This window comes from Dipodomys merriami, unplaced genomic scaffold (genome assembly GCF_024711535.1).
Source record: "Dipodomys merriami isolate MVZ:Mamm:240054 unplaced genomic scaffold, mDipMer1.0.p SCAF_39, whole genome shotgun sequence".
Lineage (NCBI taxonomy): Eukaryota > Metazoa > Chordata > Mammalia > Rodentia > Heteromyidae > Dipodomys > Dipodomys merriami.
The window spans coordinates 4,052,487-4,079,983 of record NW_027205492.1 but is presented as its reverse complement, the minus strand read 5'-3'; the positions used below and the strand labels follow the sequence as shown (position 1 = coordinate 4,079,983).

The following is a 27,497-nucleotide window of genomic DNA, read 5'->3' as shown; positions in this document are numbered from 1 at the left end:
CACTCTACCACTTGAGCCACAGCGTCACTTCCCGCTTTTTCTGCCTATGTGGTGCTGAGGAATCAAACCCAGGGCCTCATGCATGCAAGGCAAGTACTCTACCACTGAGCCACCTTCCCAGCCCACTGTCAAATCTCTTAACTGGATCGAAAACTCTATGAAGATTGGTGACATAAAATAATGACTGCTTTCAAGAAAATAAGAGACACATTTATTCTGATCCAAACATGAGTGTCCAGGGACTGAGAGTTTAGATTGAAGTTATCCTGAATGACATATTCCACTGTGGAAAAGATTACATGAACTTTATTTTTTTTTTAACTTTTTAAAAAAGATTAACATACATCAACTACAGAGTTTTATAATTCAGAAAACAGTAAGTCATCAATTCTTCACCTTTTACATGCGTGGGAGATCCGATAGGCTGGCAAAGTGAGGAAATCTATATGTTTCAGATGTTACAACATCCCTAGCTTTATTTATGGTTGAGGTCTGATGTGCTTTGTGATAACCTTCAGCAAAACGTTTAGCCTCTAGTTACATGAAAGTTAGGTCATCTTTCAAGAGTTAAAACCAGGCAAGCATGGCTCACACCTGTAATCCTAGCTATGCAGGAGGATCTACGATCTGAGGATAAAGGTTCAAAGCCAACGCGTGGAAGAGAGTCCCCCATGAGATTCTAGTCTTCAATTAACCACCTGAAACCCGGAAGTAGAGCTGTGGCTCAAAGTGGTAAAGCACTAGCCTTCAGCAAAAGAGCCCAGGGACAGCATCCAGGCCCTGAGTTCAAGCCCCAGGGCTGACACACACACACACACACACACACACACAAAAGTTAAAAGTAAAGGGCTTCACAGGAATTTTGGCTCTTCCATCTCTCCATAAACAAGTCTCTACAGCCAAGATTAAACTGTTATCGTCTGCAGATAACTCCAGTTGTCAGGCCAGACACTGAGAATCACCGTGCAATTCACCCCGTTGTGCTGCTTTAATGTGTTTTCAGAGACTTTCAAACTAATACTGGGGAAGAAATGACACCTTGTCAGCTGTTAAAACTCCAGTTACATTTCGCTCCGCCTTTCCTTCGGTTTAACCCCGCCCCATATTTAGCCCCGCCTTCCCACCTAACCAATGACTGGTGCCCTCTGGGGGTGGGCTGTGCGTCGGAGGGTGGTGGGCGGGGCCACGCAGTGACGGGAATGACGCGTCGTGCGAAGGCCTTATTTCCGGCTTGAGAAACCGTGGGGTTTCTGAGGCGACGCCTCAGCGGGTATTCACCACCCCGTCCGAGCCTGAGGATCGGCCGCTTCCATCACCACCAGCACCATGGGGGCCGTGCTGGGCATCTTCTCTCTCGCCAGCTGGGTGAGTTTGGAAGTCTTGTGTCCTCGTAGGATCTACGATTTGGGGGGTGAACGGTGATGGGGAGCTGTGCCTCTGAGGCCCGGGCAGTGGGGACCGAGAATGGGCCCGGGGTGCGGGGGGTCTCTGGAGCCGCCTAGGCCTCTGAGGCCCCCAGGGAAGCGAGAGTGGGCCCGAGGTGCGTGGCCTTCCGGGGGTGTGTGTGGTCTAGCCTGCGACGTCCCCGCTGTGGAGCCTGCGGCGGGGCTGTGGCCGGCCGACTCCCGGGGAGGAATGTGGGAGGCCCAGCGCCATTGTTTACAATTCCGATCGCCCCGCCCCCGCCTTCCGGACTTTAGGCTCAGTTTGGGCGGGAGGACGTGTGAGCAATGGAGCGCGCCTCGGGCAGGGGGGCTCTCGGGTTCCTTTTGAAGCCCTGCTTTATGGTGGCGTCATTTAATTTGGGGTGTCTTGAAAATCATATTTCTGGCTCGCGACTTGCCAAAGCCACCGAGTACGTGGCAGAATCTGCATGTTTACTATAGGCCCGCTGCTGCTCTGATGCTAAGGCCGCTTATTATGCAGAGTCGGAACTTAGAGTCTGAACATTTTAGGACCTCGTTGTTAGAATACAAAGAGGTTCAGAAAGTAGGCAAGCTGCCTGCCAGCGCAGGTTTGTTGGGGGGAGAAAAGCCTGCGGAGGGGTAGTCTCCAGCAAAGAACTGGAGCCCCACAACTGATTACGGGGCAAGCAGGAAGGGGGTTAACCGTCCATGGGTGCCGGGCAGGAAGAAGGGAGTTCAGTTGCTGGGGGGGGGGGGGGGGGAAGGGGACGGTAACTAAGGATATGTATATAGTCTGAGGTCCCTTGGGAATGTCACCTGTGGTCAACTAGGATGCAAGATATTACTTGTGGTCCCGGTGGGTGTTAAGCTACGTTAATTCGAGGGGTGTGGGGGGGAGTGAGAGGAAAAGGGGAAGTTTTCTATTTCAGGGTGACCTTAAGCAAAATTCCTGGGACCTCAAGATGGATATACCTTGGCTAAGCAAACCTAACATTCATCAACATTTATCTGAAAGCAAATACCTTAACATTCTTACCTGCAGGAGCTTTGTGAGGATAAGGTAAATAAATGAATGCAGTCAATAAACAGTAAGCATTTTTAAAAGGAAATTTTAGGATCTGGGGAAGAATAGGCTGAATTCTCTCATAAACATGTTTCAGAGTTGTAAGTTTCCTTGGAATTATCTAATTATTAGTTGCCTAATTGATGTAATAAACTAAGGATTCTACCACTTTCTTTTTGTGTGTGTGTGTGTGTGCTGGTTTTAGGATTTGTTTCTTTTATGTGTGTGTATACTTGTCTTAGGGCTTGAACTCAGGGCCTGGGTGCTGTCCCTGAGCTTTTATACCAAGGCTAATGCTCTACCCCAGTGCCATTTCCAGCTTTTTGGTAGTTACTTGGAGAGTAGAGTCTCACAGATCTTCCTGCCTGTGCTGCCTTTGAACTGCCATCCTGAGTAGCTAGAATTACAGGCATGAGCCCTTGGTGCCCAGCATGCTGATAGTTGTCAACGTTGCTTGGTCCTGGGCTTTGTAGGTCTCTGTCTGCATCGCCCCATGACTTTTTGTATTGTAAACCTGTTAGACAAATGGAGGAAAAAGGAAGGAAACTGGCTGAACTTCCACAGGCGAGGACTGTTGATGAGATATAGCAGCCAGGGACACAGCCTTCACATCAGCTTGGAGACTGTCAGCAGTGCAGGGTTGGATGAAGGTTTTTATAGGGTCTGAGCAAGGAGAAGGGTTATATGAGTTTAGTATGGGGGGGGGGGGTGACTGCACATTTGGTCAGAGAATAGGGTAAGTATTCCCTTACCCAAGGTCCCAAGCTTTTTTAATGTTCAAACAGCTCTACATCTGTCTTGCCTAGACAGTTTGACCTTCACAGGATACAGTTTTAGTCTTCCAACCTCTTAACCCTTTCCTGGCCTCACAGCTTGGCCTTAGCCTTATAGGCTAGTCCCACAATGAAATGTTTACAGCCTGGCTCAGGTCTGATTGCCCTGCTTGGTTAGGCAGTCTGCACTTTGGTGGCTTGCCTGGTATCTCTCTGCACCTGGGAAAACAGGATGGGAGTCATTCCTTCAAAAAACAAATGCCCGGGGCTGGGAAGGTGGCTCAGTGGTAGAGCGCATGCCTTGCATGCCAGAGGCCCTGGGTTCAATTCCTCAGCATCACATAAGCAAAAAGAAAAAAACCGGAAGTGGTGCTGTGGCTCAAGTGGTAGAGCGCTAGCCTTGAGCTGAAGAGCTGAGCGACAGCACCCAGGCCCAGAGTTCAGGCCCCATGACCAGACCCAAAACAAACAAACAAACAAAAAACAAATGCCCAAAGTTCTTTTTGTGATCCTACTCACGATGTATTTCAAGCCCCTATTATATTTTCATTTTATATTTTTTAATCACTACTGAGCAGTCACTCAGCATTTCCCTCTCCCCCCCCCCCCCAGCCCCTAGTAGTCTTTGTGTTTTTGTTTTGTATTTTTAATTTTGGGTCCGGTCGTGGGCCTGAACTCTGAGCCTGGGCACTGCCCCTCAGCTCTTCAGCTCAAGGCTAGCGCTCTACCACTTGAGCCACAGCACCACTTCCGGCTTTTTTTTTTGCTTAGGAGTGCTGAGGAATTGAACTCAGGGCCTCAAGCATGCAAGGCAAGTGCTTTACCACTGAGCCACCTTCCCAGCCCGTCTTTGTGTTTTTGGATTTAACCATTCTGGATATTTAAAGTAAATGGAACAATAGTGATGTTTTTGTGTTTGGCCTCTTTCACTCAATGTGGTGTTTTTGAAGTTCATGCACATTGTGCCATATATCAGTACTAAATTCCTTTACATGCCCGACTAATGTATGATATGGACATGTCCCATTATCTTTTATCTTTCCAATCCATGGTCCTTTGGGTTGTTTCTATTTTCAAGTGGCGGAAATAATATTGACTCCAGAGCCTATGGTTTTCTGTTTGTCAGTTGAGACAGAGTCTAGCTATGTAGCCCAGGGGTCTTGAACTCATGATCCTCCTGCCTCAGCCTCCTCAATGCTAGCATTACAGTACACTACCATATGCAAGGAACCCTTGCCTTGAAACCACATAATTGCAGTTAAAACTGTCAAACCTTGGTTTGTCTCATCTTCTCTGCATCGTCTTTGCAATAAAGGAGATCTCAAATGACCTCTGGTGTTCTTATGACAGGTTCCATGCCTCTGTAGTGGTGCATCATGCTTGCTCTGCGGTTGCTGTCCCATCAGTAAGAATTCCACTGTGACTCGGATCATCTATGCTGCTATTCTCTTTCTGGGCACTCTCGTATGTTGTATCATGCAGACAGAAAAGATAGAAACTGAACTGAAAAGAGTGAGTAGAAATAACAGCACACTGGTTTTTATTACTTATTATTTTGGAATATTATGGTTATAATTATTCTTACCATTACAATTAATCAAGATCATTATAATTGCAGCATTATTGTTACTAGGGTTTCCCTTTCTTTCTTTCTTTCTTTCTTTCTTTCTTTCTTTCTTTCTTTCTTTCTTTCTTTCTTTCTTTCTTTCTTTCTTTCTTTCTTTCTTTCTTTTCTTGCTGGTCCTGGGTCTTGAACTTAAGATCTGGGTGCTGTCCCTGAGCTTTTGCTCAAGTCCAGCGCTCTACCACCTGAGCCATAGCACCACTTCTGGCTTTTTTCTGAGTAGTTTATTAGAGATAAAAGTCTCACAGACTTTTCTTTCTGCCTGGGCTGGCTTCAAACTGTAGTCCTCAGATCCCAGCCTCCTAAGTAGCTAGGATTTTTACAGGCCTGAACAGTGCCTGGCTGGGTTGTCTTTTTTTTTTTGGGGGGGGGGGGGGGTGGGAGTCCAGTCGTGGGTCTGAACTCTGGACCTGGGCGCTGTCTCTCAGCTCTTCAGCTCAAGGCTAGCGCTCTACCACTTGAGCCATAGCGCCACTTCGGGTTTTTTCTTTTTGCTTATGTGGTGCTGAGGAATGGAACCCAGGGCCTCAAGCATGCAAGGCAAGCGCTCTACCACTGAGCCACCTTCCCAGCCCTAGTGTTTTTTTGTTTGTTTGTTTGTTTTTTGTCAATCGTGGGGTTTGAACTTTGGGCTTGGGCACTATCCCTGTGCTTTTAAGCTCAAGCAAGTGCTCTACTACTTGAGCCACAGCCACACTTCCGGTTTTTTTTTTCTAGTGGTTTATTGGAGATAGGGGTCTCACGGACTTTCCTGCCTGGGCTGGCTTTGAATTGTGATCCTCAGATCTCAGCCTCCTGATTAGCTAGGATTATAGGCGTGAGCCACCAGCGCCTGGCTTTTTTGTTTGCTTGTTTGTTTTGAGAGAGAGTCTTCTGTGTAGTCCAGACTCATGATTTTCTTTCTTCCACCTCCCAAGTGGCTTAAATTATTTTTGTATGTGGCTAAGACTTATAATACCAGGGATTAGCCCTTCTCCGGAAATAAAGGTAGTCAGAATGTGCATCTTCAGGTTCCAGTGTAACAACCCACAGAAAACAGATATTAAAAATGACTTTGGCAGAGAAGGACACAGAATCAGAGGGAAACCTGGGAAAACACAACAGAGAGGCCCATCAGCTGCACTGGACATTGATGAAAACGAACTAAGCAACTCAAGGGCAGCGATGGGAGGGAGGGAATTAGAGGGAAAGAGGGAACAGATTACACTAAACAAAAGGAAAGAAATGTACATATCACCCGATGTGGAAGAAATAGTTGTATTGTCAAAGCTCATAGACCACGATAATGACACTTTGCCTCATGAAGGTTAAACTGTTTGTCATTTTACTAAGTACCACTATCTCACAATACTGTGAAACTTATGTAATCACTTAGTCACAATAAAAGATTATAAAAAAATAAAAAGATCAAGTGGTAGAGCGCTCGCCTTGAGCTGAAGAGCTGAGGGACAACGCCCAGGCCCAGAGTTCAAGCCCCATGACCGACAAAAAAAAAAAAAAAAAAAAAGAAGCCGGGCGCTGGTGGCTCACGCCTGTAATCCTAGCTACTCAGGAGGCTGAGATCTGAGGATCGCGGTTCAAAGCCAGCCCGGGCAGGAGAGACCGTGAGACTCCTATCTCCAATAAAAACCACCAGAAAACCGGAAGTGGCGCTGTAGCTCAAGTGGTAGAGCGCTCGCTTTGAGCTGAAGAGCTGAGGGACAGCGCCCAGGCCCAGAGTTCAAGCCCCACGACCGACAAAAAATAAAAATAAAAATAAAAAAAAATAAAAAGATTCAGGGAGCTGGGCACCAGTGGTTCATGCCTGTAATCCTAACTCTTGAGGAGGCTAAGATCTGAGGATCACATTCAAAGCCAGCCTGGGCAGGAAAGTCCATGAAACTCTTTTTTTGGGGGGGGGGGGTCCGGTCGTGGGGCCTGAACTCTGGGCTTGGGTGCTGTCCCTCAGCTCTTCAGCTCAAGGAATAGCGCTCTACCACTTGAGCCACAGCGCCACTTCCGGCTTTTTCTGCTTATGTGGTGCTGAGGAATCGAACCCAGGGCCTCATGTATGCAAGGCAAGCACTCTACCACTGAGCCACCTTCCCAGCCTCAAGTCCATGAAACTCTTAACCTCCATTTAACTATCAGAAAACTGGAAGTAGCACTGGCGCTATGGCTCAAGTGGTGGTGTTAGTTCAAATGGCTCCTTTCTCATAGCTTATGTTCCTTTCCTAGGACCTTGCAGGCATCTTTCCCAAAGAGTTCATCAATAGGCCTGTTTGGTGCAGGCAGTAAATAGAGAATCAGGCCCATTTAGTGCTGGCGGTAAATAATCGGCCTTCTCCCCGCTTTACCTTGAGATGGCACTTCACTGAGGCAGTTACTACCATATAAGGTAACAGGACCCCTTAAAGTGACCTTCAGTCTGGGAAACTGCAGCCCCTTATCTGCTGTTTGGGCAGCTGCCATAAATCCTAGTCTGCCATGATGAAGTCCCTGCCTCCTAACCCCTCCAGGTTATAAAGATTACCTCTGACACTGATGGGGCTGCTTCTCAAGTGGCCTTGCTGCCTTGCCCTGCCAATCCCTTTGCTGGCAGTAAATCTTTCTTTGTTCTTGGTGCCTGGATGTCTGTGTGGTTTTCTGGCAAGGCTTAACAAGTAGAGTGCTAGCCTTGAACAAAAGAAGCTTATGGACAGTGCCCAGGCTCTGAGTTCAAGCCCCAGGACTGGAAAAATGACTGATATTTTCTTTGCTTGTAGGTTTAAGCTTTCAGCTAGGCTAGCCCTTTGCTTTTGGAAGAAGTTTGTTATAGCTAGAAAATCTAATAAGAAAATTGAGATAACCTCACTAGCATAAATGCTTAGGAAAGCACTTTCTTCTGCTGCTACTGAGGTTTAAACCTAGGGCATCACCCATGCTATGTGTGTGTATTCTACCACTGAGTTACACTCCTATCCCCTTATTTATTTAGACAATATCTTGCTAAGTTGTCAAAGCTGGTTTTAAACTTACTATGTAGCCCTGGCTAGAACTCAAAATCATCCTGCCTCAGTTTCCCAAATGCCAAGATTACAAGTATGCCCACCACACTCATTCCATTTTTAGTTCTTGACTAAATTATTTATACTATTTGGTAATGAGATTATTAGTTGGAAGTCAGAGAGAAAATTCATACCTAATGGTTCCTAAAGTGGTTGGTATTATAAATCTAAGCTCTTACAGTGCAATAAGATCTCTGAATTTTATTTCCGTCTAATAAAATTATTCCCTCCCCTCCAGATTCCTGGATTCTGTGATGGAGAATTCCAAATCAAAATGGTGGATACAAAATCAGATTGTGATGTGCTGGTTGGTTATAAAGCTGTGTATCGGATCAACTTTGCCCTTGCCATCTTTTTCTTTGCCTTCTTTTTGCTCATGATAAAAGTAAAAACAAGCAAAGATCCAAGAGCAGCAATACACAATGGGTATGTAAGATTGATGATTAACTCTTTTTTTATGGTATGACTCTTCCTGTCTTTCAGCAGGTCATGTTGCCATTTATATGGAAACAGTGGAATATATATGTCAGTGGTCCAGATGTAGTTCTGAACTATTGTACATGTGAAATTAAACTTGGTTTGCTGTTAATTTTCATTTGGAGTCCTATAATTCAGAAAAGATGGGCTGGAGAATCTCCTTGTCCTGTTTTGCTTTTTTTTTTTTTTTTAATATCTTTGCTTAAGGTACCTAGAATTTCATTGAGCACCTTTTCAACAGATACTGTACTAGGCAATGTGTGCATGTGCTTGCACACACGAACACTTCTATTGTTTAAAATAAATGTTGTTGGTTGTAGGGCTTGAATTCAGGGCCTGGGTGCTGTCCCTGAGCATCTTTGTGCTCAAGGCTGGCATTCTACCACTTGAGCCATAGCACCACTTCCACAGTTTTTAAGCCGTTGAGATATGGGGACTTTTCTGCCTGGGCTGGCTTCAAGCTGTGATCCTCAGATCTCAGCCTCCTGAATAGCTACGTGTGAGCTACTAGTGCCTGGCTTGATACATTTTTTAAACCTACAAAAAAGGTAAACCTATGAAAAAATATATAGAGATGTATATTGATTGACTGGCTTGATACATTTTTTAAACCTACAAAAAAAGATAAAACCATGAGGGGCTGGAAAGGTGGCTCATTGGTAGAATGCTTGCCTTGCATGCCTGAGGCCCTGGGTTCAATTCCCCAGCACCACATAAGCAAAAAGAAAAAAACCAGAAGTGGCACTATGGCTCAAGTGGTAGAGTGCTAGCCTTGAGCTGAAGAGCTGAGGGACAGCACCCAGGCCCAGAGTTCAGGCCCCATGACCGGACCCAAAAAAAAAAGATAAAACCATGAAAAAAATATTTATGTATATTGATTGTATTGCTTCCCACTCCTGATTGCCAGTTCCTGTTTACATTTATCTATTACTTGAAAACTGAGGGAGTTTTGTAAATTTTCAGTCTATTTCATCCCAATTTTATAGATGAAGTAACTGAATTTCAGAAAGGTTTAATACGTTGCTTAAGATTTCTCAACCAAAGAAGATTGAAGCTCAGAGTCCAGTCAACTCTAAAGCCTGATACTTTCTATTTAGTTGTTAAAGGCTGTTACTACAGATGATGGAATGAAAGTCAGATTTGGTCCTGGCTTTAAGCCTGTAATGAGCATGATTGTAGACAAGATTGTTATGTCACATGTTATAAATGGATTTCTCTCGCATGTCTGATAAGTTAAATGTATGTAGATAACACTGTTAGAACTCCTCATAATTCTAGAAAAATCCTTACCTTTCAGTCCTAAAAGTAGGAAGATATGAGTTTATGTGAATGGCATATTTTTTATGAGACTATCATACTTTGTATGAAATATTGGATGAAATAACTGCATGTCAAATGAAGAAGTAAGTCTATAGACAGGATGGAAAAGCTGTTGACTTCATCTTTTCGTTCAGCCATTTTTCTTTGTATAGGATGAAAATTAGCATTTCACAAGTGCATTTTTATATTTTAATAGGTTTTGGTTTTTCAAAATTGCTGCCATTGTTGGTATCATGGTTGGATCTTTCTACATCCCTGGGGGCCCTTTCACCTCAGGTATGGCTCTGGAGGGGTCATTTATAAGATGTATAAACTCTTAGGTGATTCGCTTAGAGATATATTTCATTAATGGATTTTGTAGAACTGACCATTAAATTAGTTGGTATCTAAGTATATGACCTCAATGCTCTGGTTTCTCTTCATATTGTATAAATCTTTTGCCTTTTACTAACTATATGGCTTCATTCTAATGCTTTGGTTGATTAAAGCAAGAAGCATTACACTCATTTCTTAGCTTTTCTGGAATCCTATATGAATCTGCTAGTATTTTAATACTTTATCTTTGCGCTTAGCAAAACGAAATCAAAGTTTGAAAGTGCGAGGACTTGTAAATTTTGGTGTTACTGGGGTTTAAACTCAGGGCCTTGTGCTTGTTAGGTGGGTTCTTAACACTTAAACCACATCTGCATGTGGTTCTTATGCTCCATTATTCCTGTTTTAACTTGCTTCTTTAACTGGCATCAAGTGACAGCTGAGGATTTTCCTTCTTTTGTTTATTTTTATTTTTTTATTTTTCCAGTCTTGGGGCTTGAACTCAGGGCCTGGGCATTGTCCCTGAGCTTCTTTTGCTCAAGGCTAGCACTCTAGCACTTGCGCCACAATGCCACTACCGCTTTGTCTATTTATGTGGCACTGGGGAATCCATCCCAGGGCTTCTTGCATGGTAGGCAAGCACTCTACCACTAAGCCACATTTCCTTATCATTCACCCTCTTCTTCCCCCTCCCCCCCCCCCAAATGAAGGAAAAGGCTTATTTGGAATGTCAGGCCCTACACTTCCCTTAGAAAGGTCTGAAACCCCAAAGAACACTTCTCAGAGGATACTTTGACTTTGGAATTATGATGGCCTGTTGTACTGCTAGAGCCAGGATGGCTTTATGGCTCTCACTTACTTGACTAGTAATATTCTGAAATGTTATTCCTATGGCTAAGAGTAACTCTTTGTTCTTGGTTTGTAGTCTGGTTTATTGTTGGCATGGTGGGGGCTGCTTTCTTCATCTTCATCCAGCTGGTGCTCTTGGTAGACTTGGCTCACTCTTGGAATGAATCATGGGTAAATCGCATGGAAGAAGGAAACCCAAGGGTGTGGTATGCTGGTAAGTATCTAAATTCACATTTGAGAGCCATAGGTTAACAAGAAAATCTCCAGTGATTTAAATATATGAACCCTCAACATAGATCTGTACTCTCTCCTTCTCCTTTTGGCAGTGCTGGGTTTGAACTTAGTACCTTTCACTTGCTAGGCAGGTGCTCTCCCTCTTAAGCCACACCTCTAGTCCTTTTTGCTTTGGTTATTGGTTGGCTGATTTTTTTTTTTTTTTTTTGGTAGTACTGGGATTTGAGCTCAGGACCTCAAGCTTATTAAGCTTGAGCCACATCTCCAGTCTCTCTCTCTTTTTTTTTTTTTTTGCTAGTCCTGGGACTTGAACTCAGGGCCTGGGCACTGTCCCTGAGCTTCCTTTGCTCAAAGCTAGTACTCCTGACACTTGAGCCACAGCACCACTTCCAGATTTTTCTGTTTATGTGGTATTGAGGAATGGAACCCAGGGCTTTATGCATTCTAGGCAAGTACTCTACCACCACTAAGCTACATTCCCACCCCTCCAGTCTCTCTCTTTTTTTTTTGTCAGTTACAGGGCTTGAACTCTGGGTCTGGGTGCTGGCCCTAAGCTCTTCAGCTCAAGGCAAGCACTCTATCACTTGAGCCAACATACCACTTCAGGTTTTCTGGTGATTTATTGCAGATAAGAGTCTCACGGGCTTTCCTGCCTAGGTTGGCTTTGAACCTTCATCCTCAGATCTCAGCCTCCTGAATAGCTAGGATTACAGTTGTGAGCCACCGGTGCTGGGCTTTATACTGATTAATTTTGCTGTAGGATCTCACTGTACCCAGCTTTTGTGCCTCCCAGGTAGCAGGGATAACAGATGTATACCATCCTGTACCACTGGAGTTACCTTTTACAAAAGCTCTAATCTCCATTGTGAATTATTTACATTGCTGAAAAGGAGTAACTTTTTTTTTCTGGTCCTCCTGGGGTTTGAACCCATCAGGGCCTGGCCATTGTGCCTGGGCTTTTTGCTCAAGCACATAAATTTTAAGTCATTGGGTTCTTTCAATTAATTTATTTTTGTATTTGTAATGTAAATACTTGTTTTTGATGAAGATCAGAAGTTATATGTTGTGGCCTATTAGTAGTCACACATTTAGTAGTTTTGATATACTGTTTTCATGAATAGGAACCTCAACTGGATGGCTACTTATATATTTCAGGCCAATAGGGGTGACAGCCCTTTGTTTTAATCAAAGTATGACTCCATATCTCTTGTAAAAGTTTTCTGTTGGGAAAAAGGTACTTAAAAATTTCTCGTTTCTTGCCGGGCGCTGGTGGCTCACGCCTGTAATCCTAGCTACTCAGGAGGCTGAGATCTGAGGATCGTGGTACAAAGCCAGCCCGGGCAGGAGAGACTGTGAGACTCCTTTCTCCAATAAACCACCAGAAAACCGGAAGTGGCGCTGTAGCTCAAGTGGTAGAGTGCTCGCCTTGAGCTGAAGAGCTGAGGGACAGCGCCCAGGCCCAGAGTTCAAGCCCCATGACCAACCCAAAAAAAAAAAAATTTCTCATTTCAGCCAGGTGCTAGTGGTTCATGCCTGTAATCCTAGCTACGCAGGAGGCTGACATCTGAGGATCATGTTTCAATGCAAGGCTGGGCAGGAAGTCCTTGAGACTCATATATAGAAGTGGAGTTGTGACTGAAGTGGTAGAATGCTAGCCTTGAGCATAAAATCTCAAGAGCAGTGCCTGGGCCCAGAGTTCAAGCCCTATGACCAACCCCCCCCAAAAAAAAAAAAAAACCTCAGTATTGCCAAATAAAAGAAAAATATTTCTTCTAAGTTAGGAGTTGGACTTACAGCCTATTTGATGATGGGAATTTGGTGATGGGAAGAGAACTCTTCAACCATCTACTTATTAGGAACAGTGTGATCTGGCCTAGCCATTTGAAAAATAATGGTTGAGAGGCCTAGGAGGAACACCTGCCTAAGTCAGACATGGTGTACCTCAGAATTTGGGAGGCCAAGGAAGGAGGATCTTAAGTGAGGCCAGTCTAGACTACATAGTAAGTTTGGGCTAGCCTGGCAAATGAATAAATAAGAGATTTCTTCATTTACAAATAATAGGTGCTCTGTGTGAAGAACTTGAGAAACAAAATTTCTGGGGCCCATCATGTAGCTGAGTGATGGAATATATATATATATACATACAACACACACACACACACACACACACACACACACACACACACACACACACACATATGTTTAACATGTACAAGGTCCTGAGTTCAGTTCCCACCCAAAAAGAAAACATTTTCTCCAATAATCCAGCTATCAAATAATTTCTCACTGTTAAGATATTAATCTGACTGGGTACCAGTGGATCATACCTGTAATCCTAGTTACTTAGGAGGCTGAGATCTGAGGATCAAGGTTCAAAGCCAGCCTGAGCAGAAGAGTCCCCTTGAGACTTTTAGCTCCAAAAAATTGCTCAAAAACCAGAAGTGAAGCTGGGTTTCAAAATGGTAGACTGCTAGCCTTGAGCAAAAGAGCTCAGGGACAGCGCCCAGGCCTTGAGTTCAAACTCCATGACAAATATACACACACACACACACACACACACACACACACACATGATATGTTTTCTTCTAGTCCTTTTTTAATGTACATATGTGTATTTGTGTATAAAAATTAATAGTGAAATCATAAAATTATGTGTAATGTTGTATTAGTGTACTATGCATTTGGTGCTGACAATCTAAATTCCTTTCTTCAGATTAATAAAAATTTTAGGGCTGGGAACGTGGCTCAGTGGTAGAGAGCTTGCCTTGCAATGCATGAGGCCCTGGGTTCGATTCCTCAGCACCACATAAGCAGAAAAAGCCGGAAGTGGCACTGTGGCTCAAGTGGTAGAGCGCTTGCCTTGAGCTGAAGAGCTGAGGGACAGTGCCCAGGCCCAGAGTTCAGGCCCCACAACCGGCGAAAAAATAAAAAAATAAAATAAAAATTTTATTTTACTTTATCACTTTTTAAAAATAATTCTTCTAAATAAAAAATTAGAAACTCATTTTGGGCCAGCTATGATGTGATGGTTCATGTTAGTAAATCCCAATACTTTGGAGGTTGGCAGATGAGAAGTTTAGGCCATAAATTTGGGTTATATAGTGAGTTCCAGGCCAGCATGAGCTATCTACCAAAACCATGTCCTCAAAACAAAATCATAATCATACAACTGTAGAAGACCTTAATGATTTGAAGATTGATCATCCAACCTATAAAATCAAATAATCTAGATAGTGAACTCAGTTGCTTGGTGGGTTTTGGGATTTAACAATAAGTCAGTTTAACACAATATGAAACTAATCTTGGGGCTTTTAAATCTTGTTACATTACCATAATAGTGAGTCAGTATCTTTTGTATAGCATAGAAGAAAAATTAGACTTCATTAACTTTAGTATAATTGTGGTCATTCTTACTGGTCTCTCTTTTTCTAGTTTTACTCTCTGTTACAAGCTTGTTTTATATCCTGGCAATCATCTCTGTTGGGCTCCTCTACAAATTCTACACCAAGCCAGATGGCTGCACAGAAAACAAATTCTTCATCAGTATTAACTTGATTCTCTGTGTTGTGGTTTCTGTTGTATCCATCCTCCCAAAAGTTCAGGTATGGTGGTTTTCTGCTTCTTCCTCATGTGAAAGGTTTTTAGTTAATGCTAAACTTAGAACCTGTGTAACTTAGTGAATTTATATTTGAGTTTTCCCCACCTAAATATTTTTCTATATAATGAAAACACTTTCTTAATTATTTAACCACTAAGAATTTACTTGTTTTTATTTCTGTGTCATTAATAATCTAGACAGCTTGAGAAACTGTAGTTCTTTTAAAAGTATTTAAATCTTGGGAATGGTTCTTAAGAGTTGTTAGCCAATTTTTTAAGGCAATTAGATTAGAGTAATTTATTTATTTATTTATTTATTTTATTGTGAAAATACAGAGGGGTTACAATTACATGAGCAAGGTAATGAGTACATTTCTTATCAAGCATTGTTGCCTCCTCCTTTGTTTGCCTTTCCCATCCCTTCCCATCTCCACACACCCCCGCCCTGATTTTTTTTTTAATTATTATTATTTTTTTGGTCGGTCGTGGAGCCTGAACTCTGGGCTTGGGTGCTGTCTCAGTCTGCTTATGTGGTGCTGAGGAATCAAACCCAGGGCCTCATGTGTGCAGGGAAAGCATTCTATCACTGAGCCACCTTCCCTGCCCTAATTGATTTTAATATTAACAAAATGCGTGCTCCTTTTTTGGTGGGGGGGAGCTTGAACTCAGAGCCCAGGCATTGTCCCTGAGCTCTCTGTTCAAGGCTAACACTCTACCACTGTTGAGCCACAGCTCTGGTAGTTAATTGGAGATTAGAGTCTCACAGAGTTTCTAGCCTGGGCAAGCTTTGAACTGTGATCCTCACATCTCAACCTCTTGAATAGCTTGGATTACAGATACGAGCCACCAGCATCCCACTAAAACACATACTCTCCTAAGTTTCCTCTTCAATATACTGTACAGGTTTGGAGTGTATCTTAGTGGTATCATGCATGTCTAACATGCATAAAGCCCTAAATTTGGTACCGTTAGATTCTTCCCCCACTGTCCTGTCACCCCAAAAATACAATACATTAAAAAAATTCAATGAGTGTTAGATAGAAAAATAATATCTAGCCAGGCACCGGTGGCTCATACCTGTAATCCTAGCTACTCAGGAGGCTGAGATCTCAGGATTGTGGTTCAAAGACAGCCTGGGCAGGAAAGTCTATAAGACTCTTCTCTCCAATTAACCACAAAAAAAACTGGAAGTGGGGCTTGTGGCTCAAGTGGTAGAGCACTAGCCTTGAGCTGAAGAGCTTAGGGACAGCGCCCAGACCCGGAGTTCAAGCTCCACAACCGACAAAAAGAAAAGAAAAACAATATCTACATATCACTTTCTTTGTAAAGAAACTTGCTTGAAAGTGGATCCCAGGAACTTCGAAGCTGAAGTGTGAGAATACCTTTCAGGCCAGCCTGGGGAACCTAGTAGACTCTGACTCAGAAAACTCAAGTCTCAAGGAACTGATCATCTAGCATTTTAGTGGTAGAACTGAGTATAGGTTTTTCCTGTTATACAAAGGGGTTAGAAAACCAAAGCCATTGTGATAGAGAACTTTTCAGGATTACAAAATGTTTGAGAGCCAGCAGTAGATACTTGTTAATTCTTTTGTAGCTAATTCTTACTGAAGGACTGGTTACTTGTCATCTTTCAATATTGAGAATCAGGAAGGTCTCAGTTACTTAATGGTTTAGTGAGTCCCAAGAAAGTACATAGACTTTTAGCCGGGCACTGCTGGTTCACGCCTGTAATCCTAGCTATTCAGGAGGCTGAGATCTGAGGATCACGGTTCAAAGCCAGCAGAGGCAGGAAAGTCTGTGAGACTCATCTCCAATAAACACTAGAAAACCAGAACTGGCGCTGTGGCTCAAGTGGTAGAGCACTTGCCTTGAGCTGAAGAGCCCAGGGACAGCGCCCAAGCCCCACAATGGACTAAAACTTTTAGAACAATATACATGGTTTTGTTTTCCATTTGATTCCATAGGAACACCAGCCTCATTCTGGCCTCCTGCAGTCTTCTATCATCACTCTCTACACCATCTACCTCACATGGTCAGCCATGACCAATGAACCTGGTAAGGGACTGTCAATAACTCAGTGATGAAAGTAGCAAAGTACTCCTTTGGTGGGTACAAAAACTAGAGCTAAACGTAGTTTAACATTTCTGGAGAAAATGTTAAACACATCAATTACAGTGGCTTACCATAGGTTTTCACATATTTTTTGTTGTTGTTGTTGTTGTTGTTGGCCATGGGGCTTGAACTCTGGGCCTGGGCGCTGTCCCTGAGCTCTTCAGCTTAAGGCTCGTACTCTACCACTTAAGCCACAGCACCACTTCCAGCTTTCTGGTGGTTTATTAGATGTAAGAGTCTCACGGGCTTTCCTGCCTGGGCTGGCTTTGAACCTTCATCCTCAGATCTCAGTTTCCTGAGTAGCTAGGATTACAGGGGTGAGCCACCAACACCTGGCTCCTTTTAAGTTTTATTCCCCACATCTATCCATAATTATTCAGACTAGCAGGCTGACGCTCTGCAGTCCTTCAGTAGACTGGGCCTTATTTACCTGGACTAGTCGAGCTTTGGATTGTTTTGATCCTTTGTTAGAATTGATTTAAGTGAAGTTTACTTTGGGACTCAAGCTCTAGCAGAAACAACAGGGGGAAATTTTCTTTCAATATAATTTATTTAGAAATAATTTTTATTGTTATTATTATAAAGGTGATATACAGAGGATATTTCTTTTTTCTTTCTTTTCCTGGCTCTGGTCTGGGCTTGAACTAAGGCTTTCATGCTCAAGGCCTAGTATTCTTCCACTTGAGCCACAGCTATAATTCTGGCTTTTTTGTGGTTAGGTGGTGGTAAGAGTCTCATGGAATTTCCTGCACTGGCCATTTTGTTTTTGTTTTTTGTTTTTGGTCATGGGTCTTGAACTCTGTGCCTGACTGTTGTCCCTCAGCTCTTCAGCTCAAGGCTAGCGCTCTACTGCTTGAGCCACAGCACCACTTCCGGTTTTCTGTTGGTTAATTGGAGATAAGTGTCTCATGGACCTCCTGCTTGGGCTGGTTTTGAACTGCAGTCCTCAGATCTCATCCTTCTGAATAGCTAGGATTACAGGTGTGAGCCACCAGTGCCCTGCTGGTTTTGAACCATGATCCTCTGATGTCAGCTTCCTGAGTAGCTAGGATTACAGGCATGGCCCATAGTTGTCAGGCCTAGAGGTTTATTTCTCCTGTTAACTCCTTTTAAAGTTAAAATGGTTTTTGCAGGAACCCCTCTACCCCAATGATAAATTATTATATAAAATATGTTAAAACTATCACTGGACACTGTGAAAATAAACTATACAACTTATAGGCAGGAATGGGAGGGGAAAACAGAGCAAGAGAAGGGGTGACATTGTCCAAAGAGAAATGTGCTTTTTTCCTGATTTACATAACTGTAACCCCCTCTATACATCACCTTTATTATAATAACAACAAAAAATTAAAAATATGTTAAAACTAAAAATATGCTAAAACTTGTGTGCAAAATTTGGGCAAAGAACTAAAAGGGTTTGTCTGTTAAAGTACACAACCAATGAAGTCTTGAGGAACACATGTGAAATTTGACAAATACTATTTTTTCTTTTCCTAGAACGAAATTGCCACTTGCAACACAAACTCATTACTGATTGCTGAATTTTCAGTTCTTTTTTTTTTTTGGGGGGGGGTCCAGTCGTGGGGCCTGAACTCTGGGCCTGAGTGCTGTCCCTCAGCTCTTCAGCTCAAGGCTAGCGCTCTACCACTTGAGCCACAGCGCCACTTCCGGCTTTTTTCTTTTTGCTTATGTGGTGCTGAGGAATCGAACCCAGGGCCTCAGGCATGCAAGGCAAGCGTTCTACCACTAAGCCAACTTCCCAGCCCTGAATTTTCAGTTCTTTCATGTGTAGCATTCTCATCTTTGACATCATGACTGAATGGTATAGACCACCTTCAGATTCTTTGTTGGCAAGAAAATAATTGAAAACGTCTTGTTTTTAGATCGTTCCTGCAACCCTGCCCTGCTGAGCATCATTACAAACATAGCTGCACCAACCCCAAAGTCTGTAAATTCAACCACTGTAGCCCCCACCGCTGCTCCCCCATCAACAAATAGCCACTTTATGGATGCAAATGGTGTTTGTGGGCTGTTAGTCCTTTTTTGCTGCCTTATGTATTCTAGGTAAGTGAAAAAAATACATCATACAATTATCATAAAAATTACTAATAACAGTGAGCTAGCCATTTTAGTGTTTTAGGTGCTCTGAAATCCAAGGTATGGAGGAGATAGAGATTGGGAGAATTGAAGTTTGAGACCAGAAAAGGCCAAAAGTTTGTGAGACCCTCCTCCTCCCTTCTCAATCAGTAAAGCTGATTGTGGTGGGGATGCTCCTGTCATTCCAGCTAGAAGAGAAGTATAAGTAGGAGGATTAAAATCCAGGTTGACCAGGACATAAACTATTGAAAGAAAACTGAGACAGGGTTGGGAATGTGGTTCAGGTAATAAAGCGCCAGCATGGCTATCAGAAGTCCCTGTGTTCAAACCCCAGTACTGCCCCCAAAAAGTTCCATAGTTAATCAAACAAAACTCCAGGTTTAACTTACTTGTACCAGCCACTTCACTGATATTTTTTTGTACAGTAGCATTACTGTAGGATTACTTTAATATGAAATAATTGAAATAGGAAAGGACAAATTCTTTTATGTAAGTTGGTAAAATAAGAAAAAATACGTATTAAGTAGAAAATGAAGGTGCCCTTTCCTCCAAAATCCATTTTTCCCGTGAAGTACATTTATTACATAGTATTTCAGGCTTTTTCCTTTGTTGGTAGTAGTATATAGATACAGTACTCTGTAATATATAGTGTGTGTATATAGTGTATATACACTATGTGTGTATATATATATATATATATATATATACACATATACATACACATAGTGTGTATATATATACACATAGTATATAGTAGTAATGTATATAGATCAATGTAATTTTGTTTATATCATTGTTACATAATTTAAAAATTAGAAATAATGTAAATACATATATTGTGTAAAATATAGATGGGTCATTCTAATTTCGGCAGTCTTTTACATTATAAATTCTCTTCATGCTTTTTTAAAGGATTGCTTAAAATAAGAATTGGAAAACTAAGCTGTGCACCAGTGGTTTATGCCTATAATCCTAGCTACTCCGAAGGCTAGATCTGAGGATCATGGTTCAAAGCTAGCCTAGGCAGGAAAGCCCAACAAACTACTCAGAAAAAGCGAGAAGTGGCGCTGTGGCTCAAGTAGTAGAATGCTAGCCTTGAGCACAAAGAGGCTGAAGTATAGCACTTAGGCCCTGAGTGAGTTCAGACCCCAGGACTGGCAAAAAAAAAAAAGATTTGGCAAACTGTAGCCCTTGGACTGTCTAGCTATCTTTGTAAATAAAGTTTTATTAGAATACAGGCATATATTCATTGTTTCTGAATTACCTATGACTTTGTTCTGCTTTTTGACCTAATGTTTTAATTTTTTATTTAATGTTTAATTTTTATTCAGATACCATAAAATTTATCCTTCTAAAATATATCTAATTTACGGGGCTGGGAAGGTGGCTCAGTGGTAGAGCGTTTGCCTTGCATGCATGAGGCCCTGGGTTCGATTCCTTAGCACCACATAAGCAAAAAGAAAAAGCCGGAAATGGCACTGTGGCTCAAGTGGTAGAGTGCTAGCCTTGAGCTGAAGAGCTGAGGGACAGCGCCCAGGCCCAGAGTTCAGGCCCCACGACCGGACCCAAAAATAAAATAAAATAATCTGGTTTAGTAGTTCTATTAGTATAATCATAAGGTTTATATAATCAATTTTACCACAATAAATTTTAAACCATTTTCATAATGGGTGTATAGCTCAGTAGTTAGGCCTGTGGGTAGGATGTACAACACAGGCTTAAAGTAGAACTTATGGTAGAAGTTGGACAGAAAAATCAACTGTGGGATCCTTGTCTTATTCCTGTTCTTAGAAGAAATAGTTTTTTTACCATTAAGTGTGATGTTAGCTCTCTTTCTTTTTTCTCTATTTTTTAATTGCTATGTTTGGGGATGGAGGCATGGCTTCGTTGGTTAGAGCACTACTAGCCAGTGAGCAAAAAATATCAGGTACCGAGCTCAAGTTCCAATCTCAGACCAAAAAAGTAATAAAATAAAATAAAATTGGTGTGTTTTATCAATATGAAAAAGTCCTGTATTATTGTAGTTTTTGTCCTTTTTTGGGGGAGGGGGTCCGGTCGTGGGGCGGGAGGGGGTCCGGTCGTGGGGCCTGAACTCTGGGCTTGGGCGCTGTCCCTCAGCTCTTCAGCTCAAGGCTAGCACTCTACCACTTGAGCCACAGTGCCACTTCCGGCTTTTTCCTTTTTGCTTATGTGGTTCTGAGGAATCGAACCCGGGGCCTCATGCATGCAAGGCAAACGCTCTACCACTGAGCCACCTTCCCAGCCCCTAAAAGGCTCTTTTCTAATATGTCCTCTTTGGGGTCATTTTCCAGCATCCGTACATCCAGCAACAGCCAAGTGAACAAGCTGACCCTCTCAGGGAGCGACAGTGTGATTCTGGGCGATACGGTCAATGGAGCCGGCGATGAAGAAGATGGACAGCCACGGCGGGCCGTGGACAACGAGAAAGACGGAGTGCAGTACAACTACTCCTTTTTCCACCTGATGCTCTGCTGTGCTTCTTTGTACATCATGATGGCCATGACCAACTGGTACAGGTGGGAGGAACTGAATCCCTGCAGGACCCTTTCTCTTACTCATATAATGAAGCTGAGTCCAATGTTCTTGCCTGGAATTTTTTTTTTTGAGATAGGATCTCACCATATGATCCAGGCATCATTTTGAACTCATACTCCTCCTACCTCAGTTTCCTGAATTGCAGAGATAGCTAGCATATGTCTCTACCACCAGCTCGAAATACTTTAGCAGCTTTTTTTTTCTAGCATTGAAAACCCAGTTAGGATGCTTTGCAGTGCAAATTACTGGTAGCTCTTCCAGACTTGAGTTATTTAAGAGAATCATGACATCATGTAGTCTAACCCATCTTTGTTCAGAAGTATTCAGTGCCAGATCTGGCCATACCAGAGTGTTTTGGTCACAGTAGTGTTCCTGGGAAAGAAAGTTTCAGGAAGGCAGGTCATTTCAATCTAGTCTTTGCCAGTAATTAGAATCAGTGGATGATCATAACCTTGCCCAAAGCACAGTGGGATTTTTTCATGCAGGCAAGAAACAAAATACCATTTGAGAGGAGGGAAACAGCTCACAAGACCTAAAAATAACAGCTTCTAAAGCCCCAACCAAAACTCTCCTAGACTAGTGCCAAGCAGTGGGACTGGGGGAGTTTTTCAGCCTTGGCCAGGAGATATAGGATGTCAGTACCAGGTTCTTCACATCTTCACATAACTCTTTTTTTTTTTTTTTTAAAGCCCTACTGCCAACTTCCAGAGGATGACCAGCGAGTGGCCAGCTGTGTGGGTCAAGATGGGATCCAGCTGGGCCTGCCTCCTCCTCTATGTCTGGACCCTCGTGGCTCCACTGGTTCTTACCGGTCGTGACTTCAGCTAAACTCTCCAATGCCAAGGACTCTGCTGAAGTTCATAAAGGTCTCCTTTGCTGAAAACTCATATCCCTTTTTAGTTTCCTTTAACTAAACTATTAAGTGAATGCCTTTGCAAATTTGATTATATCCAGATTTATATATCAAAAGGCAAGAGTGAATAATGCTTGATGCAGAATCTGAACTTTTTATTTCAATGTATATTTTGTTTACTTGGAAGGATATAGCACAAAGGGAACATTTTTGTGTTTTAAAGAGAACTACAGCTGTGCTGTGAAGATAGTTCTTTATAAAGACCTGTAGGTTCATACAGCTTTGATTTAAAGTATAAGATATAAGAATGTTGGATATTTGAGCCTATCTTTAATATATTTCTATTTCATTCTCCTTAAAAGGCAAAAAAGTAATACATTACTATGACATTTTCCTCTGTAAAGGTCTTTACCATTTAGTGTAAGCTCTTCAGAGGTGTAGCGTATCTTAGTTTTGGGGTGAGGATTATGTATGTAGTCCTTCCCCAGAAGAAGGGTTGCTGACAAGGCTACTACTTCCACATCTTGAGTCTTCTTTACTTTTTTAATACTATAGCATTGATGCTGCTTGATACAAGTCCATGGCTTTATCAGATATGTTTGTTTCAATAAATGCTTTGTAGGTTTGATTAAAGCAAAGACTCACTTGGGAAAACATTGCAATGTTTCTGTAATGATCTTGTTACCAGTATGTAAAAGTAAAATGCATGTCAATTTATTATATTTGCACTATAAAGGTATTTGATTAAACTAGATATTAAGCTTTTTTTTTTCTTCTTTTTGAGACAGTGTCTTGCTATGTAGTCCAGGCTGGTCTCTGAGACTCAGGATCCTCCTTGAACATCTTGTGTGCTAGTCCTGTGGTGTGCATCACCATACCCAGATCCTTATGTCTCCTTCATTAATACTTGAGCAGCAACTGTTTGTTGTTTCTGGAGAGTAACAGGTTTATCTAGCATTTAGTCAAGATGTTCCTATTCTTTCAAAATGTATAGTCTTGACTAGTGAGCCAGGACTTAAATTCGTTCAGAAACTCACCTGAATATTCTTAGGACTTAAATTCATTCAGAAACTGTTCTGAATATTCTTTTTACCACCGACTTTTGTAGGTGAGAGACAATTAATGCACTGTCAAAAAACATTCCTAGGCGGTGGGTATGGCTCAAGTGGAAGAGCACTTGCCTGACAAGCACAAAACCCTGAATTCAATCCCCAGTACCACTTCAAAACAAAACAAAACCATATTTCCAAAAGGCAGCATATCAAGAGAGAGAATGAAATATTTTTTCTCAGCAAAGATTTAATGGGTGTCTATCCTGACACCAGGCTGTGTAGGTTCTGGGTTGCAACTTGAAACTTGACAGGCGCACCTGCTCTTCATCTTAAAAGGAGTAAAAATTAGTTGGGTGAATTAGTGCTGTGATCTTGGCATTTTATTTTTATTTATTTATTTATTTATTTTTTGGGTCTGGTCATGGGGCTCTGGGCCTGGGTGCTGTCCCTCAGCTCTTCAGCTCAAGGCTAGTGCTCTACCACTTGAGCCACAGCGCTACTTCGGCTTTTTTCTTTTTGTTTATGTGGTGCTGAGGAATTGAACCCAGGGCCTCATGCATGCAAGGCAAGCGCTCTGCCACTGAGCCACCTTCCCAGCCCCGATCTTGGCATTTTAGAGCTACTTGAAAAGTGAAGTACTTGGGGGAGAGGGTGTCACTATGGATGTCCTAGAAGTGTCATTAGGAGTCAGCCAGCAAGTCACAGGACAGGTGGGTGACGCTTCTGACGGGCAAGCTCAGGGAAAGTGTTCCTTAAAGCTGGAAAGGGAAGGACAAGGAGGTTGAGTTGTGGAAGCTTTGTATCCTCCCCCACCTCCAAACCCTAGGTTTGAACCTGATTGATGTTGAGGACAGCAGAAAGCATATTCAGAGTATCCTAAACAAGGATGTCATCAGTCACTTTGGCTAACATATAGAAGAGATGATTATGGGCAATCCATATGAGACTTGAAATCTAGACATAGAATAGGATATAGAAAGAAACTGAGAGCCTAGAATCATTTGGTAATTAGAATTAGCTATGAGGGGGACATAGATACTGAGGAATCTGGTTTAGTTATATGGGCAAGTGATGTCCATTTATGAAGGTGGGGAGCAGGTTCCATCACAGGGTGGAGGTGGTCCCTGAAGGCTGGTTCACGGGCCTGGTTGTCAGGCCTTTTGGGTTGGCATCCTAGCTTTGACCTCTTCTAGCTATCAGGTCAATCAGCTGATACATACTGAGTACATGCTATGCTTCACAGACCAGTGGCTGCCTCTCTGAGCCTCAGTATTGTTCCTAAGATTGTTTAAATAAGACTAAAGCCAGGCACTGGTGGCCCATGCCTGCAATACTCGCTATTCAGGAGGCTGAGATCTGAGGTTTGCATTTTGAAGCCAGCCCAGGCAGAAGAGTTCTCATGAGACTCATCTCCAATTAACCACTCAAAAACTGGAAGTCGTGTTGTGGTTCAAGTGGTAGAGTGCGAGCCTTGAGCATAAAGAGGCTCAGGGACAGCACCCAGGTGCTGAGTTCAAGCCCTACAACTGACTTAAAAAAAAAATTTGCAGAATGCTCAACCCATTGTAAGCACTCTGAACAACAGCTGCTACTCTCAATATGATTAAACAAAAGCTTAAGAAAATGTTTAAAATCTGATGGAAGCTGCACTTGAGGTGTTTGTAGATGATTAAGCAAACATGGGGCAGTGTTGGTTGGGGAAGGGGTGAGGTTAGGGAAACAGGGCTTTGTATGAGCTGTTGGAACCCCTGTCCTTAACACCAGCCGTTTATGTCAGGTTCCTGTGTGGAAATCAAGTTGCGAAGGCTGCTAAGGGTAGGTGGGTGTGGCTCTTGTAACCACCACAAAGTAGATTCTTAACAGCTGGGGAGCCACATTAAGAGCTGTAAAGTTTCTGAACTTCAAAAATGTTTTAGTGTCCTGTCCTTTGCCTTATGTAATTCAAAAATCAAAGCAATACTAAACTGTAAAAGGGTAACAAAGTCGAATAAAGCTTTTCCATTTTTTTCCTTCATGACTTTGATATTTGAAATAGCAAATTTTCTTTAAAAAATTAGGGACAATGTCTGCTTGGTTTTTTGTCATACCCCAAGAATGAGCTCAGTCTTCTTACTAATAGGAAACCCAGTCATTCATTTAAGACTCAAGTGAGTTATGCAGGTGAGTGCTGAATTACACACAAAAACAATGCCAGCGTTTTGAGTAAGCCCAGGAGCATACTTTTGAAAGCAGGGTAGTATTTTGAGTCATCTGATCTCACAGTGTCATCTCATTCCAGACAAGTCATTTGGTATGTCATTAGGAACAAGCCTTCCTGTCCTGGCTTTGAGGTAAGAGGCATGTTCTAGAAATTCATCAAATGCAACAGAAATGGCTGCCACTTTAACCTAGTTACAACTGAGATAAAGCTGGTAGGCTTGATTTGCATTTACTTTCTAGGGTGGTGTTTTGATCTGCTTAGAATAGGGTCTCATTATAACTCAGGCTACCCTCCCACCAAGAACTGGAATTACAGACCACCACATTCTAGATTGATGTTGTCTGCATTTGGTTGGGAAATTAAACTTTCAGTGGTCATGGATGTGATTTATCAGTACGACTTTTGATATTCTGGAACAAATTATAACTTGGGTCTGACTTCAAGGAGGATAGCCTTTTTGTTCACGGCAAGTTCTTGCTTGACACATCAAGCTAGAGTGCGTAACCAGGTCATGTGATAACTGCAGGCTGGTAGCAGATGTTGGTATTGGGCTTATTCATGAGTGGAGGAGAGCTGTTCGTCTCTTTCCTCCTGTTCCCTTAGGGGTGTCCTGGTGACTGAATCCTCAGGTGAAGAATGATAAATGACATACATGACATAAACAGCTCCCTACATGTGCCATCCACGGACTGGATTTTATTTCCACCTCTGTAAATAGATGATGAATACCCTACTCCCCACTTTACAGGTCAAACAGAGGCTTAACATAGTTAAAAACTTGGCTCTGGGTCATGGCTAGGAAGAGATGGAATTAAGACAAACGTGGCTTGATTTCTGAGTTCTTTTCTCAATTGGATCTCACTATCTCAAGGTCTGAATATAGGAGACATGGTATATGTTGCAGAGTGCTTGGATGTGTGGGGAGTCATTTGGCTCCCAAAACCATACATCACTTACAAAAGAAAGTAATACCCTGAAGCCAGTCAAGTAAGAGCAGGTGCATCTGGTTAACATTTCCTCCAAGGTGCTGCTCTAAAGGAACTTAATGTTTTGTTTTTGTGCTGGTCCTGGGGCTTGAACTCAGCACTTGAGTGTTTGTCCCTGAGCTTTGTCACTCAATGTTCATGCTCTATTACTTGAGCCACAGCTCCAATTCCAGCTTTTCAGTGGTTTGGTGGAGATAAGAGTTTCCCGGACTTTCCTGCTTTGAACCATGATCCTCACATTTCAGCTTCCTGAGTAGCTGGGATTATAGGCAAGCCACTAGTTCCTGGTCCTTGTTTTCTGCTTCATGGGGGAGAGTAAGGGGTAACTGGGAATTGAACCTATGCCCTTGCATATACTAAAAACCACTGAGCCCTATCCTAGCCCTACTTACCAGCATTAAAGGCAGCAACACAATGTCATTGCTGCCATTGACTGGGAGTGCCCAATCCATCCTGTGGGGCACAGGCCTGGAGAAAGTGCTGCTGCTCCAGCACAGGACGGCACCGCCATTCATCCCCATAGCCCAGCTGTGTGGTAAAGCATTGGAACTGTTGGCACCTGTTTTCTAGAGTAAGAAACTGAGCTGAAGTCTCACAGCTTCGTCAGGAAAAGCCATCCACGAAGAGCTAGCTGTGCTGTGGTATGTAAGGAAACTGAGTCATGAGGGTATCAGAGTAAGAGCAGAAAGTGAACTCAACAAACAAACTTTTATTTTGGGTAAAAGCCTGAGAGGGATTCCAGAGTCTTCCAGCCAGACTGGAAAGAAAGTGATGTACTCTCTTACACCTGAGGTCTTAACCTTTAATTGGGCAGAGAATGAAGCCAGGTGGGGCAGGGGTCTGGGGTAGTTGTCACATGAAGTGGGGCAGGATGGGAACTTGAGAAGTGAATCTTTGTGCAGAGATGGAATCTTGAGTTTACAGGGAAGCATCTGTTTGTAGCAGACAAGTCCAAAA

The 27,497-nt window shown here is 42.6% G+C and overlaps 1 protein-coding gene across 1 annotated transcript; it reads left to right on the top strand.

The window, feature by feature from the left end:
• The first annotated feature begins 1,216 nt into the window (after positions 1–1,216).
• Positions 1,217–25,368, top strand: Serinc3 (serine incorporator 3). The gene is made up of 10 exons (XM_069989819.1): positions 1,217–1,365; positions 4,593–4,754; positions 8,131–8,318; positions 9,886–9,965; positions 10,927–11,064; positions 14,517–14,686; positions 16,646–16,736; positions 18,680–18,860; positions 21,206–21,430; positions 22,139–25,368. The coding sequence occupies exons 1-10, from the start codon at positions 1,327–1,329 to the stop codon at positions 22,275–22,277; spliced, it is 1,413 nt and encodes a 470-aa protein (XP_069845920.1). The 5' UTR covers positions 1,217–1,326; the 3' UTR covers positions 22,278–25,368.
• The last annotated feature ends 2,129 nt before the right edge of the window (positions 25,369–27,497 follow it).